This window comes from Carcharodon carcharias, chromosome 5 (assembly GCF_017639515.1).
Source record: "Carcharodon carcharias isolate sCarCar2 chromosome 5, sCarCar2.pri, whole genome shotgun sequence".
In the NCBI taxonomy this organism is placed as follows: domain Eukaryota; kingdom Metazoa; phylum Chordata; class Chondrichthyes; order Lamniformes; family Lamnidae; genus Carcharodon; species Carcharodon carcharias.
This window is the reverse complement of record NC_054471.1, coordinates 134,126,653-134,146,260: the sequence shown is the minus strand read 5'-3', so window position 1 is coordinate 134,146,260 and position 19,608 is coordinate 134,126,653. Positions and strand designations below refer to the sequence as shown.

At 41.0% G+C, this 19,608-nt stretch overlaps 1 protein-coding gene across 1 annotated transcript in view; it reads left to right on the top strand.

The window, feature by feature from the left end:
• The window catches only part of lama4 (laminin, alpha 4), a 216,340-nt gene that overhangs the window by 192,096 nt on the left and 4,636 nt on the right, over nucleotides 1-19,608 (top strand). Inside the window, exons 32-39 of the mRNA XM_041187778.1 lie at nucleotides 1,454-1,607; nucleotides 5,009-5,202; nucleotides 5,919-6,108; nucleotides 9,360-9,515; nucleotides 11,125-11,284; nucleotides 11,611-11,741; nucleotides 11,939-12,032; nucleotides 17,670-17,789. Of these exons, the coding sequence (XP_041043712.1) occupies nucleotides 1,454-1,607; nucleotides 5,009-5,202; nucleotides 5,919-6,108; nucleotides 9,360-9,515; nucleotides 11,125-11,284; nucleotides 11,611-11,741; nucleotides 11,939-12,032; nucleotides 17,670-17,789 (1,199 nt within the window). The remainder of the gene's footprint in view (nucleotides 1-1,453; nucleotides 1,608-5,008; nucleotides 5,203-5,918; nucleotides 6,109-9,359; nucleotides 9,516-11,124; nucleotides 11,285-11,610; nucleotides 11,742-11,938; nucleotides 12,033-17,669; nucleotides 17,790-19,608) is intronic.

Genomic DNA, 19,608 nt, shown 5'->3' with positions numbered 1-19,608 from the left:
TGATTGGTGAATCTTAAAAGGGGAAATAATTAACATGCATGATTGAGGGGAAGGGTTTGGGGGTGGGAGTGGAAGGGGGTTGGAATAAGGGGCCCAGAAACAAGAGAAGCCCATGATTTCTTACCCTGGCCCTGCTCAGGGATACTGGATGTCAATCGGCTGATTGATGAGCCTAATTTGACATGCCACCAGCAACAGCTGGAGATCCTACATCAGTCCCTTACGCCCTCCGAATTTATCAAAGGTTTGGCCACCACAAGGTGATGGACGTAGGGCCTCTCCCATGATTAAGTGGGCCCAGCTGCTATGTCTCCCACTATAATGCCCACTGCATTAAATCCAGCCCAATACTCAAAACAATAGCACAAGGACACTGGCAGAAACAAAGGGAAAAAACACTGATGACACAGCTCACAACATTGTGCTATTTATGAAGAATCTTTGGAAAGCTCTTAAAGGGACAGGATTTTTTTCCCATGAGGTGATAGCAGTTTCTTCTTTGCATGTAGAATTGAATATGTAATATCTTGGTTGTACAGAACTTGAATATTGTTGCTAAACCTTTTTTTCTTGCAATCATCAAACACAAGAATACCAAGTTTCAAATTATCACAACAATTTATAGTACAGGAGAAAAAGGTGCTGATTTGTTACCATGATGACTCTGATTGGCTGAGCCATTGCAATGGAGAAGGCAATGTGGAATAATAAACTCCTCAAGCGACCTGATAATTCCATAAAGGCGCAAGGCTTGAACATATTCCATTTGTTTACAGGGAACATGTTAATGCATGTGAATGTATGTCGCTTCTAGCAAGCGTAAATGGACTATGTTATGTTCTTGACTGATTACCTTAAACTGGTACATAGGCTGTATGTCCTAGTAATTGCTTAATTGAATCCTTTGGTTGTTCATAATAGGCAGACTACACTCTGCACTCAACTGGCCCATGTTTACAAAATCCAAAACATCTACTGTTAAATGTGATTCTGCAATTGGGCAGCACTTGCTGATCAATCCTAAGTATGTCCATAGCTGCACTAACATCCAATTTAAGTAATCAATTGCACACTCACGCTAGAAGTAACATATATTCATATGTAGGGACCCATTCTCTGCAAACAAAAGGAGTATGTTCAAGCCTTGCTCCTTTTTCGAATTACCAGGGAGCTTGGGGAGCCTATAGCTTCCTATTGTTTTCTTCATGACAACACCTCATCCAATCAGAGTTGACTTACCAATCAATCAGCACCCATTTCTTGTGTAGTATAAATTGTAATCATTTGAAAATTGGCAGTTTTACATTTGTCCTGATGAGTGCCGGACAAAAAGCTTTGGCAACATGTCTCTCTTTTCAGCAACATATCTTGTAACATTTATTTTGGATTTTCTCCTGATTAAATGGTTTATTGAGATGTTGGACAGATGTGTTTTATTCTACAAATATAACAGAACTGATAAATATATTGAAGTAGAAGATTTCCAGAAATACACTGAAAAGGTACAAGCTTCTCTACATGGCTGCCCAGCTGAAACTCTCCCAGCGGCAATTATTCATAAACATCAAAAGAACATTGCTAAAGCCAAGCGAGGCCGTGGTAGAAAGGTAATCATTTCTTGTCTGTGTTGATATTACAGTCCATCAAAGCTTTAGCAACTTCCATGAATTTGATAGCAATTATTTACTTCCTAGGCATCCATATTAGCTTTTTGCTTGCCTCAGTGACATGATCCTATAATAGAACGCATGTTTATGAAGAAAAAAATGATACCTGACAACTCAAAATTTGTCATGGACTTAAAAGAATTGTCACCAGATTTCCATTTTTTCACTGTTACTAATTTGATGATTTGCTGTACAGATGTCCACAGGTTACAGCTGCAAATCACTTTTAATAAATTGAGAATATCTCCACACTCAGAAGCAATATTCAAAATAATACTTTATTGGAGGCAGCAATTAGACATCTAAATAATTGTGGAATTGAAATTTCCAATGTTCTGAAGAAGATTGACAAAGCCGATATAGTCAAATTGTTCATAATGGCAAAAATTTTCAAAATGAAGAGAAACAAGTTAAGAATTCAGAAACTCAGAGGAAAAAAATCAAATGGATTTTTCTTTTGCATAGAAATAGCAATGTTTAATCAGTTACCAGGAAAAACTATCAAAGTGAACAGTACAAATAGCTTGAAGAGGCAGCTAAATATGTTTCAGAGATTTGAGAGGTAACATGAAAAGATTTGACTCAAATGGTTGTTTCTTGTTTCCAAAATTTCTTGGGGTCTTTCTTCTTGCTTCAGCATCAGGGATGATTGGGTTGTCTGGTTGCAAGAAAAATTGGGTGGTGAGGAATAGAGACCCCTAACAGAGGTGGCCTGAGTTTCCGTAAATAAATGGATGTTAAATCACGCATGTTCCCTTATAGGCAAAAGCACAATACTGCAGATACTGGAAATATGAAATGTAAACAAAATTTGCTGAAAACATTCAGCAAATGAGGCAGCATTGTGGAAAGAGAAACAAAGCTAACTTTTTATGTTGATAAGCTTTCATTGGAACTGGGAATGTGTTTATAGACACGTGCTTCTTAATGCCTGATTGTCCTCTATGTATAGCACTGAGGTTGTCCAATAGCCCAGGCACAGAAACTGTAAAATTTGCTCTGTTATGATGCAACCATGAACTAGCGTAGGTGGACTAGTGGAGAAAATAATGGGACTGAAAGTTGATAAATCCCTGGGACCTGATATTCTACACCCCAAAAAGAGTTAGCTATGAAGATAGTGGATGCATTGGTGATCATCTTCCAAAATTCTATAGATTCTGGAATAGTTCCTGCAGATTAGAAGGTAGCAAATGTCGCCCCACTATTTAAGAAGAAGGGAGAGAGAAAACGGATAGTTACAGGCCTGTTAGCCTTACATCAGTAGTAGGGAAAATCCTGGAATCTATTATAAAGGATGTGATTAATGGAAACTTGGATAATAATAATCTGATTGGGCATAGAAACATGGATTTATGAATGGCAAATCGCATTTGACGAACCTGTTGGAGTTTTTGAGGATGTTATTAACAGAATTGAAAAAAGGAAGTTGGTGAATGTAGTGTCTTTGGATTTTTAAAAGCCTTTTGACAAAATCCCCCGCAGGAGGTTGGTTAGCAAAATTAAAGCACATGGGATAGGAAGTAATATACTGACATGGATTAAGGATTAGCTAACACACAGAAAACAGAGAGTAGGAATAACTGGATCATTGATGACTCACGATGGAAGCAGTGTGCTCACCAAGGCTCCTTAGACAGCAAATTCCAAACCCATGATCTCTACCATGTAGAGGGACAAGGGCAGTGGATGCATGGGAACAGCACCATCTGGAAGTTCCCCTCCAAGTCACTCACCATCTTGACTTGGAAATATATTGCCATTCCTTCACTGTCGCTGGGTGAAAATCCTGGAACTCACTCCCTAACAGCACTGTGGGTGTACCTACACCACATGGACTGCAGCAGTTTAAGAAGGCAGCTCACCACCACCTTCTCAAGGGCAATTAGGGATGGACAATAAATGCTGGCCTTGCCAGTGATGCCACATCCCATGAATGAATATGAACAAAATTCTTGCATTTGCGGGCTGTGACTAGTGGGATACTGCAAGGATCAGTATTTGGGCCCCAGCTGTTTACAATATATATATCAATGATTTGGATGAGGGAACCAAATGTAATATTTCCAAGTTTGCTGATGACATGACGCTCAGTGTGAATATGAGTGATGAGAAGGGTGTTAAGAGCCTTCAAAGTGATTTAGACAGGTTGAGTGAGTAGGCAAATACATGGCAGATGCAGTATAACATGGTTAAGTGTAAAGTTATCCATTTTGGTAGGAAAAACTGAGTGGCAGAGTATTATTTAAATGGCGATAGATTGGGAAAAGTTGATGTACAACGGGACCTGGGTGTCCTTGTACACAAATCACTGAAAGCAAACTTGCAGGTGCAGCGAACAGTTAAGAAGGCAAATGGTATGTTGGCCTTCATTGCAAGAGGACTTGAGTACAGAAGCAAGGATGTTTTACTGCAGCTGTACAAGGCCTTGGTGAGACCACGCCTTGGGTATTGTGTTCAGTTTTGGTCTCCTTACCTAAGAAAGGATATACTTGCCATAGAGGGAGTGCAGCAGAGGTTCACCAGGCTGATTCCTGGGATGGCAGAATTGTCGTACAAGGAGAGATTGGGCCAACTAGGCCTGTATTCACTGGAGTTTAGAAGAATGAGAGGGGATCTCATTTAAATGTATAAAGTTCTGACGGGGGATGGACAGACTAGATGCAGGGATATTTCCTCAGGCTAGGGGCTCTAGAACAAGAAGTCACAGACTCAAGATATGGGGTAGACCATTTATGACTGAGATGAGGAGAAGCTTCTTCACTCAGAGGGCGGTGAACCTGTAGATTATCTAGCAAAGAAGGTTGTAGAGGCCAAGTCGCTGAATAGATTTAAGAAGGAAATAGAAAGATTTCTGGACTCTAAAGGCATTAAGGGGTATTGGGAGAGAATGGGAGTATTTCATTGAGATAGAGGATCAGCCATGATTATATTGAATGGCAAAGCAGGCTCGAAGGGCTGAATGACCTACTCCTGCTCCTATATTCAATGTTTCTATGTTAGCCTTTATCGCAAGAGGAGAGTACAGGGGTAGTGAAGTCCTGCTTCAATTGTATAGAACCTTGGTTAGACTGCACCTGGATTACTGTGTGCAGTTTTGGTCCTCTTACCTTAGGAAGGATATTACTGCCACACAGCAAATGGAACAAAGGTTCACCAGACTTGTTCCCAGGATGGCAGGATGGTCCTATGTAGATAGATTGGGGAAACTGGCCCTGTATTCTCTTGACTTTCAGTGAATGAGATGTGAGCTCATTGAAACCTACAAAATACTTAGAGATAGGCCTACACCTGCTCCTATGTTCTTATGTGACTAGTTTTCAAATGTTCTTTTGGCAAAGGTGGACAGTGATAAAGCAGAATTAATACAAGTTCCAGCAGTCCATAGTCCAAAGATAGAAGGAAATAACCTGCAAGATGATGCACGTTGCCATCTACCAAACAATCCCAGGACAATCCAACATGCATATCAATATGGAGGAATTCCCAACAGCCGACAGGAGATTTATGGATTCCCTGAATTTTTTAATCGCAAGTGAGTAAATGGAACTGGAATGTATTTTATGTGGACCAAAGTTCTGTAGAGATTGAGCTGGCAATGACTGTACCTGCAAAAAATAAAATAAAATAGAAGAAATCAGTTCTGATAGACCCCTTCATCATCGTGCCTATGATGGGGGCATGTGTTAACTTGGAATGCATTTAAGACGCTGCTCCCACAAAAGGATGGGTAATCAGTGGCATATTTAGCTAGCTTTGGAGGAGAGGAGCAAAATCCCCAGCCAGCAACTTTTTAGCTATGTCTTTGCAAGGATAGTACATTCAAATAATTTAATAAAAACTGCTTCAGTGCTGATCTTCAGACATCCAAGCCTCAATCCTGAACAGCATCCATAGGTGAAGCCTATATGCTGGGTGCCTCTGAAGCTCAATCAAGAAATCAGAAAATAAGGGCTTCTGTTCCCAGTCACCCCATACCTGCTTATGCTCCTTAGTAGGGCAAATAGCAACTCCCTTGCAAGGCCAGGATCCAGTGCATCGAGGTCCCAGTCTTAAATTGTGGCTCTTCTAATGAACTCCCACCAGAGCTATGCCAGGAGAATTGCTGAACCGTGTTAGATTTTTTTGACCCTAAGATGTTCTGATAGTGTTAAAATAGGTTGTAAAATAGTTCGAGAAAAGTAATGGAAAAGTCATCGCATCAATTTGGATTCATTTTATTAATTGTTGTAATGGTATTTGTATTTTCAGATCTCATTTCTCTGTCAGTGTGAGAACCCAATCTTCTCATGGACTTATATTTTATGTGACGAATAAAGAGGAAGACCAATTCATGACACTTTTCATTGCCCGTGGTCACTTTATTTATTCATTCAGCAATGGTCGTGAAAAATTGAAAATAAAAAGTATAGAGAAATATAATGATGGTCTCTGGCACAATGTAAGTCAGACACAAATTTTCTAATAAGAATGCTTTCTAGTTCTTTACTGTTTGAAAGGACATACATAATACTCGTGCATAGTAATGTGCAATCTGTTGTGATGTATAAACAAAAGAAGCTTTTATCGAGAAAATGAACTGTATTACTGTATTTGTAATCAGAATATCAGCATTCAGTGTATACTTGTACTCTTGCATTAGTGGCATTCTCCCAGTTCACAAAGATGGATTGGATGCACACTGTACCCAGACAGTAACCCTATTTTACCTTTTTTGTAAAAATGCATTTAGTCCTAAAGCTACATGTCACCCCCATTTCAGCTCCTGTCTCAAAATATATCAAGAAACTAGCTGAGTTTTTAAATCAAAATATGTGTGTGTCCAATGGTAAAGCCAGTTTCTTACTGGCCTTAATCACCCCTGCATTCGTAACACCATAAAATCAGGTAAGTACCATAAAAATGGGGATTGTCACTAAAAAGCAGATTATCTGGTCATTATCACATTGCTGTTTGTGGGAGTTTGCTGCTTGCAAATTATCTCCCACGTTTCCTACATTACAACAGTGACTACACTTTAAAAGTACTTCGTTGGTTGTAAACATTTTGGTGCATCATTGGTTCATGAAAGGCTCTATATAAATGCAAGTCCTTTTTTTTCTTTTTAAATACAGCAAAGTACCCCAATATTCATTTAGTCCAATATGGACAAACATATCCCTGTTCCTAATTGCAAAAATAACTTGCTACTGGGTAATCAAAGATTGGCAATGAAAATACCATATGCATTGGTGCTATACAGATCATCCATGCCGATCATTGGGTCCCTCAGAGTCATGATATTAATATTTACCTTGTTGAGCTCTGATGGGAATTTCTAACTATTTTATTTCCATAAAGTAATTTAAAACCATTCATGTAGTAATTTTCATTCTATTTGTATGTTATTAATTCAATGGTTCTCAAACCTTATTGGTTGAACGGCCCCTTTTCAAATAGATCAGCAGTCATGGGCTCCCCCATCTAAATTATCATCTTATATGATACTCACAATGAAAATGCTGCATGTAAATATAGTTTTCATTATGTGTTTAAGAAAACAGACTTTTTTTGCAGATATCAGTGGGATGGGTGTACTTGCTTCTCATTGCAGAGTCAATGGCAGGAACACAGAGAGAACAGGACCTCAGGGGAAATACAGCGTGGAGGAAGCACTAGGGGAACAGGATCACAGGAGAAACACGGCCCAGACAGAGCAGGAGTCTGAAGAAAGCAGAGCACAGGGAAAGCACTGGTGGGGGGCATGAGAGTAGAGCATGAATAGAGCAGCAGCACAGAGAGAGCAGAGCAGGGCCCAGCCAATGCTCACTTGCTTACTTTTGAACACAGTGCCCTGGGTTCATGCCCGCTTTGCCCATCCATAAGGCCAGTCCTGCATCAAAGACTCCCTGGAAGGTCACTAAAGACCATCAGAGTCCACAGACAATGGTTTGAAAACCTTTGTTTTAATTGATTGTACAGCATCATAGCATTATTCTCTCAAAAACTGGTTAATGAGAGTAAAATTATTATCACTTGCCAAGATTTTTCTCCTGTAATGCTGTTTTTCATACATGATGCCTCAAGGATATATGCAGAGACGTGCAGCAATATATTTAGAGGCGTCCTAATTTAGTAGCAAACTTAGGTTTTTCATGCTTTTATTATTGTCATACAATTGTTTACAGAAGGACTCCATTCAGCCCACTGAATCTATGTCAGCTCTCCACAGAGCAATCCAGTCAGTCCCATTCTATCCCCGTAACCCTGCAAGTTTATTTCCTACAAGTGCCCATCTAGTTTCCTTTTGAAATCTTTGATCTTCTCCACTTCTACCACTCTCATGTTCTGCCAGCATCAAAGATCTATGCACATGAACCCCCAGATCCCCCTGTTCCTTCTCACTCTTTGAGCTGTGCCATTGAGCTTATAATGCGTCTCTCTATCCCTTTAGCCAAATGCATCACCACACACTTCTCTGGGGTTTTAAATTCTATTTGCCACTAGTCTACCCATGCTAGCTTATGTCCTGTTGCAGGTGATTAGTGTCATCCTCACCTTTTGTCACTCCTTGAAGTCTGGCATCAGTTGCAAATTCTGAAATTTTACTTTGTATTCCAGTATCCAAGTCATTATATAAAGCAAAAGGAAACAGGGGTCCTCACGCTGATTTTTGGGGAACACCACTGTCTACTATCCTATAGTCTGAAAAAATAACCATTTGTCATGTTTTCCGTCCTTAAGCCAATTTTTTTACCAAATTTGACACGGACCTTTCTATTCCATGAGCCTCAATTTTGGTGAAATTCAAATAATTGTCCTTCTTTTTGTATTTTCATCATATAGAGGCTGCCGCTCAGAGATCACCACCAAATCTTCACAAGAAACCAGACTAATGTTAGCCTAGGTTCCCCTCTCCAATTTTCCCTTCATTCCTGCAAGGTGACGTCATATCTCATGCTCAGCACCTCCTGATTGAAGCAGCTTTATTTGTGATTGAAGTGTACTTCAACTCAACTAGTGTCCATCCCCATTACATGGCACTGCATCTTAACATCAGTATTCAGAAAGTTCACTGGAAAGGCCATAAATTAAGTTGGATCTGGTTTTGTCTGGTCTCGGCATTTCTTGAATATTTCCTGGATGGTCACTTGGGCAATGGACCCTCGGGAAAAAACAGCCATTGACAGAGGGTGGTTCAGTGCTCTGTTACTATGTCAAAAAATGTTGCATCTGCTGCTCTCAGAAGGATTTGATGTATAATGGTATGTCTAGCAAAGGGATTAATTGGGTCCCACTAAGGGCCAAGCCTATTATTGTAGCCAGGATTCCTGAAGAAAAGATTTTTTAAATTTGGCTCCCTTACAAAGGGAGCTGAATGGGGGTACTTTGACATTGTTTCCATGAAAATCCAACAGCTCCTAACAACTACCTCTTTCTAATCCGTATGCGACCTGTCATGCTCACCATCAGCAATCAAATGAAGAAACCTTCCCAACATTGTGACTTCTATCAAAGATAATGATAGAGATCACGGGCAGAAGGATCTGGGCATTTACAATGGGTTGCACGCTTCATGTAACTTTTCAACCTCAATATATCATATAAAAAGAATTGAACAAAAAGAAACAGGAGAAACTACAAAGCTCAAGAACTATTTTTAATGTGCTATATCTAACTAAGCTAAAATCTTCTGTGTTTTGTTTTGCTCAGGTCATCTTTACACACGAAAATAACAAAGGTCGCTTAATAATAGATGGCCTCCACATTCTGGAGAATAGTCTCCGCAGTCCTGTTTATCCATGGCATGTAAATGAACCATTTTATGTAGGTGGTGTGCCACTGGGAAAAGCTGTCAAAAACATTCAGGTAAATTACTCTTGCGCAACACTGCCATAGTAGAGTGGCAATGAATAGATTCTGGCATTGGATTTATGTATCTTAAGTACATTCTGTCTTTGCTGCATTTCAATCTGGAAGAATATCAGCCATATGTGTGCTTTTAAGACAAAACTTCTTTAGATAACAGATTATCAAATAATTTTCACTTCGCAATGAACGGAAAACCAACAGCCACCCATTATACACTCATTTGATCTGACTAGCCATTATACACTCACCCAAATTTTTCATTCCATTGTTTTCAAAATTTTCAAAACTTCTCCAATATTGTTGAGACTAATTTTCTGAAAGTTTTTTTTTCTTCAAAAGGACAAGGTTTTTATAATTGAATTTCCTTTTTAATTCCTTTTATTTTTGATGTCTCCATGGTCCAAATTACCAAATTATCTTCATCGTCCCATATAAAGAGGGATCATTAAGAATTGGAGTTTAATGACTGACTTCAGAGAGCCTGGAGAGTCACTGTAAGAAACAGGCTATTTGGCCCATTAAGTATTTTTCCTCTATATGGGACATCTAATTCTATGCTGCTATCCTGTTCATTTTGTGTACATTTTAAAATTGTTCTTTTCAACCAAATATTAATAAACTCTGCAGTTTAGAGCACGTCCTGACCACTATCTGTTGTTGAATCTGTTATTGACTGTTGTTACCAGATCATTGACTGATGCTCTGGATAGGGAGAGTGTGGAAAGATGAGGGGAGAATTCTGGCATTGTCACTGCCTGGGAATTGAAGGGTTATTTAGCTGACTAGGTGAAGACATCTACTGTGTGATATCCATCAAGATTCTTCTTACTGCCCATCTATCTAGCTGGAAATTGACAGGAATGGATACTTGTGATCTGGCAAATATGTATGAATTTAGCAAGTGCCATGATTTTCCTCTGGAATAATACTGGTTGTTGGAGCCTACCACCTCCTCTGGGATTTCCTGCTGTGTATTCCTGTTAAGGGAGTGTAATTTGTTACAAATGTGAGGTTTTATAAGATTGTTATGTTTTGGGACTGTATCTTTAATTGGCACAATGTGGCACCTGAGTAGTTATCTCCTTTGCCAGTTATGCCATGGTCTACTCCCATGGTCTAAGTGGCCCTTGACCCCATCTGACCCAGTCTGACCCAACCTCCCATGGCCCATACCGCCCAAGCCAAAATCCAGCAAGATCTGAAATTTGGCATGACCTTGCTCCCAAGGTTGCCAGTTTTGAGACACTGTACCTGTACTTTAAATAATCTATTCAGTTTCAAGATAGAATGAAGTTGGGAGTCTAAAAGGTAGATAATTAGCATTTCTACCTGGATAGAAGGCCCATGTAATTCATGTTGCCATGAAGATTGGCTTTGAGAGGGGAAGCATCCATAGGAAACCATTGTAAGATCGGGTTACAGGTTTTCCTAAGAATTTCACTGAACTTCGATCGTTTATAATGGAAAAAGCTTCACCAAGCAGTCCCTGCACCATAGTCAGTGAAGGCTATACTGCAAGTGTAACAAAGTGCAATATATTGGTTTGAACGTCTGGTGACAATGCAAATAATTGCATAATGAATTAATTAAAATACTTTTTTCTCAGATCAAATCGGTCCAAAGTTTTAATGGTTGTCTTCAGAACTTCCAGCTAAATGGGCAGTGGATTTCACCAGCTGCCCAGACGTTTGGTGTTACACCTTGTTTTGAAGGTCGAACTGAATCTGGAACATACTTTTCTGCAGAAGGAGGATATGTGATTCTGGGTAAAGCAAACAGACAAATCCTACCATTCATCATTTTTATAGGGATAAATAGAAAGTATAATGTTTTTTTTCAAAGTAGAATGAAAGTGGAGACTTTAGGAGATTATAAAATGAATGCTAATCACAGGGGGTGTCTTTAACCAGTAAAAGGAAAGAGGTTTAAAAAGTCCCAGGCAAAACTGTTACATCCCAGAACAGACACAAGACTTAGCTCATCTAGAAGCTTGATTAGAAAAAATGAAACTTAATGCCAAATTGCTATTACAGCATAAGTGATACATAACTTGGTATTGTATAATAATCAGAAATTTGTACTTGATTTTCAGATGATTCATTCAATTTAGGATTACAATTTGAACTTGTTTTTGAAGTTCGTGCTAGAAATCATTCAGGAATACTGTTACATATTCACAGTTACAATCGGAAATTCCTGAATCTCTTCATGGAATATGGACAGGTAAGGGAGTAAAAAGCAATCTAGGCAAAGTTTCCTCCCACTGCGCATATGGGGTCACCTAGGTGCAAAGCAGACAAGAAAGTCAAGCAGAGGAGGTTGTGTCGCAGTAATGGAGCCAGCCTGACTTTCAGTCCATTAATTTAGAAATGCTTATGTGTTCCTGGCAAGTTTTCACTCTAAACTTCATTTCTTTGCAGGTTTCATTAAAAGTCAGTAATGGAACTGCACAATTTGAAACATCAGTCACTCCAAAGCAAAGCCTGTGTGATGGTCGATGGCACAGAATAGCAGGTAACGGTCATTTTAATTATGTCACTAATATTCATTTACAAATTTTCCACTAAACTCTTAAACTCAAGAACATAATACATTTAAGAAGCTAATATCAGTAGCTGCAATGATCTGAATTAGGGCAGAATGATTTTTCCTATTGTTGGCAATAACTACATTTGAGTTCATTCATTCAGTCACCCACTCTGTTTCCATTTTTATTATGCCCAGTCATCTGAGATCAACCTTATTCAACAATGATATTGACACCTTCTTGTTAACTTTTTTTGTGTGCTCATCAAGGTAATGGCCATTGATTCTAAGACCATAACACATAGGAGCAGAAATTAGGCCCGTCGGCCCATCGAGTCTGCTCCGCCATTCAATCATGGCTGATAAGTTTCTCAACCCCATTCTCCCGCTTTCTTCCCATAACTTTTGATCCCCTTACCAACCAAGAACCTAACTATCTCGGTCTTAAATACACTCAATGACCTGGCCTCCACAGCCTTCTGTGGCAATAAATTCCATAGATTCACCACTCTCTGGCTAAAGAAGTTTCTCCTCATCTCTGTTCTAAAAGGTCTTCCCCATACTCTGAGGCTGTGCCCTTGGGTCCTAGTCTCTCCTACTAATGGAAACATCTTCCCCACGTCCACTCTATCCAGGCCTTTCAGTATTCTGTAAGTTTCAATCAGATCCCCCCTCATCCTTCTAAACTCCATCGAGTATAGACCCAGAGTCCTCAAACGTTCCTCATATGTTAAGCCTTTCATTTCTGGGATCATTCTCATGAACCTCCTCTGGACCTTCTCCAGGGCCAGAACATCCTTCCTGAGATACGGGGCCCAAAATTGCTCACAATATTCTAAATGTGGTCTGACCAGAGCCTTATAAAGCCTCAGCAGCACATCCCTGCTTTTACATTCTAGTCCTTTCAAAATAAATGCCAACATTGCATTTGCCTTCCGAACTACCGACTCAACCTGCAAGTTAACCTTAAGAAAATCCTGGACTAGGACTCCCAAGTCCCTTTGCACTCCAGATTTCTGAATTCGCTCCCCATTTAGAAAATAGTCTATGCCTCTTTTCTTCCTACCAAAGTACATGACCTCACACTTCCGCACATTGTATTCCATCTGCCACTTCTTTGCCCATTCTCCTAACCTGTCCAAATCCTTCTACAGCCTCCCCGCCTCCTCAATACTACCTGTCCCTCCAGCTATCTTTGTATCATCTGAAAACTTAGCCAGGATGCCCTCAGTTCATTCACCTAGATCATTAATATATAAAGTAAAATGTTGTGGTCCCAACACTGACCCCTGCGGAACTCCAGTAGTCACCAGCCGCCATCCTGAGAAGGACCCCCTTATCCCCACTCTCTGCCTCCTGCCAGACAGCTAATCTTCTATCCATGCTAGTACCTTGCCTTTAACATCATGGGCTCTTACCTTACTGAGCAGCCTCCTGTGCGGCATCTTGTCAAAGGCCTTCTGGAAGTCCAAGTAGATAACATCCATTGGCTCTCCTTTATCTAACCTACTCATTACCTCCTCAAAGAATTCTAACAGATTTGTCAGGCATGACCTCCCCTTGATGAAGCCATGCTGACTTTGACCTATTTGACCATGCACTTTCAAATATTCTGAAATCTCATCCTTAATAATGGACTCTAAAATCTTACCAACAGCCGAGGTCAGGCTAATCGGCCTATAATTTCCTGTCTTTTGCCTGACTCCCTTCTTAAACAGGGGGGTTACATTAGTGATTTTCCAGTCCTCTGGGATCCTCCCTGACTCGGGTGATTCCTGAAAGATCACCACTAACGCCTCCACTATCTCTTCAGCTATCTCTTTCAGAACTCTGGGGTGTAATCCATCTGGTCCAGGTGATTTATCCACCTTCAGACCTTTCAGTTTTCCTAGCACCTTCTCATTGGTAATGGCCACCATACTCACTTCTGCCCCCCGGATTCTCTTGAACTTTGGGGATGTTACTCGTGTCTTCGACCGTGAAGACTGACGCAAAGTACCTATTCAGTTCCTCCGCCATTTTTTTGTTCCCCACTACTACTTCTCCAGCGTCATTTTCCAGCAACCCAATGTCCACTTTTGCCTCTCTCTTACCCCTTATATATCGAAAAAAACTCTTGCAATCTTCTTTTATATTACTAGCTAGTTTACCCTCATATTTAATCTTCTCCCTCCTTATTTTTTTTAGTTGTCCTCTGTTGGTCTTTGTAGGCTTCCCAATCCCCTGGTTTCCCACTGCTCTTCGTCCCATTGTATGCTTTCTCTTTGGCTTTTATGCTGTCCCTGACTTCCCTTGTCAGCCATGGTTGCCTCATCCTCTCCTTAGTATGCTTCTTCTTCCTAGGGATGAATTTTTGCAGTGTCTCCCAAATTACTCCCAGAAACTCCTGCCATTGCTGTTCCACTGTCTTTCCTGCTAGGCTCATCTCCCAGTCAATTCTGGCTAGCTCCTCCCTCATGCCTCTGTTGTTGCCTTTATTCAACTGTAATACAGTTACATCTGATCCCAGCTTTTTCCTCTCAAATTGCAGGGTAAGTTCTATCATATTATGGTCACTTCCTCCTAAGGGTTTCTTCACCTTAAGCTCCCTTATCAAATCTGCCTCATTACACATCACTAAATCTAGAATTGCCTGTTCCCTAGTGGGCTCCACCACAAGCTGCTCCAAAAAGCCATCTCGTAGACATTCCACAAATTCCTTTTCTTGGGATCCACTACCAACCTGATTTTCCCAGTCTACCTGCATATTGAAATCCCCCATGATCACTGTAACCTTGCCTTTCTTATATGCCTTTTTTATCTCCTGGTGTACCTTGTGGCCCACATCCTGATTACCGTTCGGAAGCCTGTACATAACTCCCATTATGGTTTTTTTACCTTTGCGGTTCCTCAACTCTACCCACACAGATTCTATATCATCTGACCCTACGTCATTTCTTGCTATCGAATTAATTTCATTTCTTACTAACAAAGCAACCCCACCGCCTCTGCCAACCTTTTCAATAGGATGTATATCCTTGGATATTTAGCTCCCAGTCCTGATCCCCTTGCACCATGTCTCTGTGATGCCCACCACATCATACCTGCCAATTTCAATCTGTGCCACATGCTCATTTACCTTATTTCGTATGCTGCATGCATTCAGATACAACACCTTCAGTCCTGTATTTCCCGTCCCCTTTCTCATTGTCATCCCTTTGTCTGATGTGCTTGAAGTTAGATTCCTAGCCCTTTCCAAACACTCTGTCCTATTTTGTGTTCTGGAGACTTTAATAGCCTCTCCTGGGCTCTCCTTTCTTTTCAGTTTTTTCATAATTTCCCATGAAGTTGAATTTACCCCCCCCCCCCAACATGCTAACCTGCTGCTTTGTTTCCCATTAGTCATACTTCTTGGAGTTTTACCCTTCCCTCTCCCCCACTTTCTAGTTTAAAGTCCTGTTGACCATCCAATTTACCCTTTTCACTAGAACATTTGACCCAGATCGGTTCAGTTGGAGACCGTCCCAACGGTACAGATCCCTCCTGTTCCAATACTGATGCCAGTGTCCCATGAAATGGAACCCCTCTTTCCCGCACCACTCCTTTAGCCACGAGTTTACTTCCCTTATTCTCACATCCCTATGCCAAATTGCACATGGCTCAGGCAGTAATCCGGAGATTATAACCCTTGAGGACCTGTTCTTTAACTTAGTTCCTAGTTCCTGATAATCCCCAAACAGGTCCTCTTTCCTAATCTTACCTATGTTATTTGTCCCGAGGTGGACCACAACAACTGGATCCTCCCCCTCCCTCTCCAATATCCTTTCAAGCCGGTCAGAGATGTCCCTCACCCTGGCACCGGGCAGGCAACATACCAAGCGAGACTCTCAATACTGCTTACAAAGGATGCTATCAATTCCCCTAATTATAGAATCCCCTACTACTACCACTTGTCTTTTTGGTCCCCCCTCTTGAATGGCCTCCTGTGCCATGGTGCTGTGGTCAGCTGGCTCATCCTCCCTGCAGCCCTGTTCCTTATCCACACAGGGAGCAAGTATCTCATACCTGTTGGATAAGGTCAAGAGCTGAGGCTCCTCTGTTCCTGAACACAGGATCCCTCTACCTGCCTCACTTGTAGTCATACCCTGCTGACCCTGACCACTGACCGAACTTGAGGTATTTAATCTACCGGGTGTGACCACCTCCTGATACAAAGCATCCAGGTAACTCTCCCCTTCCTGGATGTGCCGCAGCGTCCGGAGCTCAGACTCCAGCTCATCAATTCTGAGCCGGAGTTCCTCCAGCAACCAACACTTGCTGCAGTTGTGGTCACTGTGGCTCGCAATGGGATCTGCCAGCTCCCACATCATACAGCTACAGCACATCACCTGCCCAGCCATTTCGACTTAGATAATTAATTTATTAATTAGCTTTGCAGTGTTTTTTTTTCAAATTTGGTGCAGATTTCCTACCAACCAATCAGGTCACGTCTTTCCTGTGATGTCACTTTTTCAGTTTTGGCTTCTGTTACTCTGTGCCCTGAGGTCACCGCTCCAGTTCTAGGAAGTGGAATACTTTCTACCTCAGGCACCCAGTGTCGACATTAAGCATTATAACACGGTTAAACGCCAAATGAAGATCTCTATATACTCTGGCTAATAACATACCTGAGCACAAACCTCAGCAGAGCACACCCTAATGGAGGAATTTCCAAGTGTTTTGTCTTTGTTGGCTTCAAAGGTTGTTGCTTTTATATCTTGTGACTCTTTGCTTGGAGAAGAGAGGATTTGCAGATTGATTAACAGGCTGACAGATCTCTTTCCATGGCTGGCCTAAATGGGTATAAGCTATTGATCCAATAGGGACAAATATACACAAAAAATGCTGGAAAAACTCAGCAGGTCTGGCAGCATCTGTGGAGAGAAGAGCAGAGTGAGACTTGAAATGTTAACTCTTGTTTCTCTCTCCACAGATGCTGCCAGGCCTGCTGAGTTTTTCCAGTATTTTTTGTTTTTATTTCAGACTTCCAGCATCTGCAATATTTTGCTTTTATCTTAGGGACAATATATAGTGGGATTTAGTGTTCCCATTAATTTACATCCATCCCAATTTGCTGACAATATCAGATGTGGATAATCTGATTTATGATTTATGAAGGAGGTAATTGTACCAAAACAGCTCTTTTCAAACTTCAAAGCTCACAAAATTCAGACAGGACAAATCATCAAGTGGGAAATGCAAGTACAGATAGGATTAAATTTTCTGGACTTGATGGGTGAGAGCTGAGGCACCACAAGTGGCCCAAAATGCATATTTTGTGCATTCCTTTCCTAATGCATTAATGCGACACTTTTCAATTTCCTATTTTTCTCTGAGTGACATTGTCAATTGGTGCCACATTAAGGATAGTGTGTTCTGTGGGCCCATGCATTCTGGAAACCGGGTTGAAGCTGCCATAGCTCATTTTACATAGTATCCTTGTAGCCGGCAATAAGAGACTTAAATCAGTTCTAACCCAGGTCCCAGAGCTTAAAAGTCAATACTAAAACCATTTTGTCACCCAATCCATCTTATATATTTAAGTAATGACATTTTGCCGTCCATTCCTAATATTTTATCTGAGACTTTATTTTTCTGCTCATTTAGTTATCAGAGATTCAAATGTCGTGCAATTGGATGTGGATTCTGAAGTAAACCATGTTGTGGGGCCAATAAGTTCACACTCTTTCAAAACCAAGGAGCCAGTATTTGTTGGAGGAGTGCCAGGTAAACACAGTGCTTGAATCTTTTCTGTGCATAAATGGAGGGACATTGGAAAGGGATTATTTTGTTCTGGACTTACTTTAATGAAACTGTTCTATTGGGCAGAATTTTCTCAGCTCTGTGAAAGTGGAGCTGGAGATGTGGGTGGGTTGGAGGGGGTGGTGGTCAGAATGAGCTGTGTGGCAACGGTTCCCTGGACATTCCTGCTACTGGGGATGTTTCCCGGGGCAGGGCGGGATGCGGATCAGCTGTCCATTCCGGAAAGGTGGGTGGGCAGCTAATTTATATACATAAGGCTGCAATTACAGGTGGTTTTTGGGTTCACCAGAATTTTGTCAGTGGAAGCAGCCCTCTGCAATGTCAGGAACCCACAAGCTCAATGGAGGCAACCTCCCTGCAGCAGTCCAGGGGGTTATCAGAACCTGAGGCTCCATACCCCATTGATGGGACTGCAGGAAGGAAAGGTCACCCCCAAAGCCCACAGAGAGTGTAACCCTCCATTCCACAGGGCCTTCCACGCGGACCTTTTCCCACAGGGAGCTCTTATTCCGGAGGTGCAAAGGGCAGGTGCTGACGATGTCTCTTTACATTATCCTAGGATTTGTAGGGCTTCCCTAGGGAGACAGTGCAGGTCCTTCACCTGCAAAGATGTAAGCCCATTGCTGTGTTTTATGAGATAAAAGGGTACATTCCCAGCCTCGAGGCTCTTTTCCTTCGAGTTGTAGCCATGTTGCTGCAATTCAGTATGGACAATGCTGTGTGGACCAAATATTTGCTGTTGGCTTTATGTTGGTAATATCCATCAGACTCCTGATTTCAGCAGTCTTAGCAGCAAGCTGAAGAGGAATCAACAAGTTAAGTTTACATTTGTTTTGATTCACCAAGTAGGCCCTGCTGTCTTCTGGCTGCTGTTATCTACTGGTCTGCAGCCGCGTTCAAATTTCCTCCTCTTTTTGTTATTGCTTATCTTTGTTAGAGGTGCTTGCAGTTATCACTTCAGATGTAGTTCTGTTGCCCAGTGCTTAGGCACAGAGGTGAGGCAGGTAAATCAACCATAAATTGATTAAGGGTAGTTTATCCCCTTAAAGGATGAATGTGAATACAACTTGGGATTCATTAAAATTTTATTTTAGGAGGAAGAGGAAGAGCTCTCACTAGCATTAACAAAGCAGTATATCACAAATAGGTGCAAGGGGAATGTGGGCGATGTGCAAAAACTCAAATATTGAATGTGGGATTGATAATTTTCAAGTTTCAGTTTGCTTTGGACAAGCTCAGTAATTTTACAATATCCTGCTCAATGTTGACAAAAGCCAGAATTGCTAGCTCAAATTAGTTAGATTGAATTGAGGACAAAGGAAGGAAGGTAGTCAGACTGTATCGAATTGCATCTGTGCCTGCCCTGTGACTGTATGATCACACACGCTGCAGAATGCAGCCTTTCTGCTGCAATTCAGCAGAAATTTAGGAACACAGGCAGGCCATTCAACCCCTAGAGCCTTTTCCACTATTCAATAAGATCAATGCTGATCTGTATCTTAACCCCATCTGCCTTTCTGTAATCCTTAATACCCCTACCTAACAAAATAATTAAAAGCAGTATTAAATCATGTGAATACATGTGAAAAGCCTGAGCTTTTTCTAATTGAGTGGAGGTGATTATGAGATGTACTCATACGACATATAAGATAGTAAATAGTTTGGAAAAGGTAAACATATAGCATTGCTACAAATTAAAAAGCAGTAGTAGAATAGGAGCGAAGAATGAGTTTGAACCGGCAAAAACAATTTTAAGAGGTTTAAGATTTTTTTATGCAAAGAG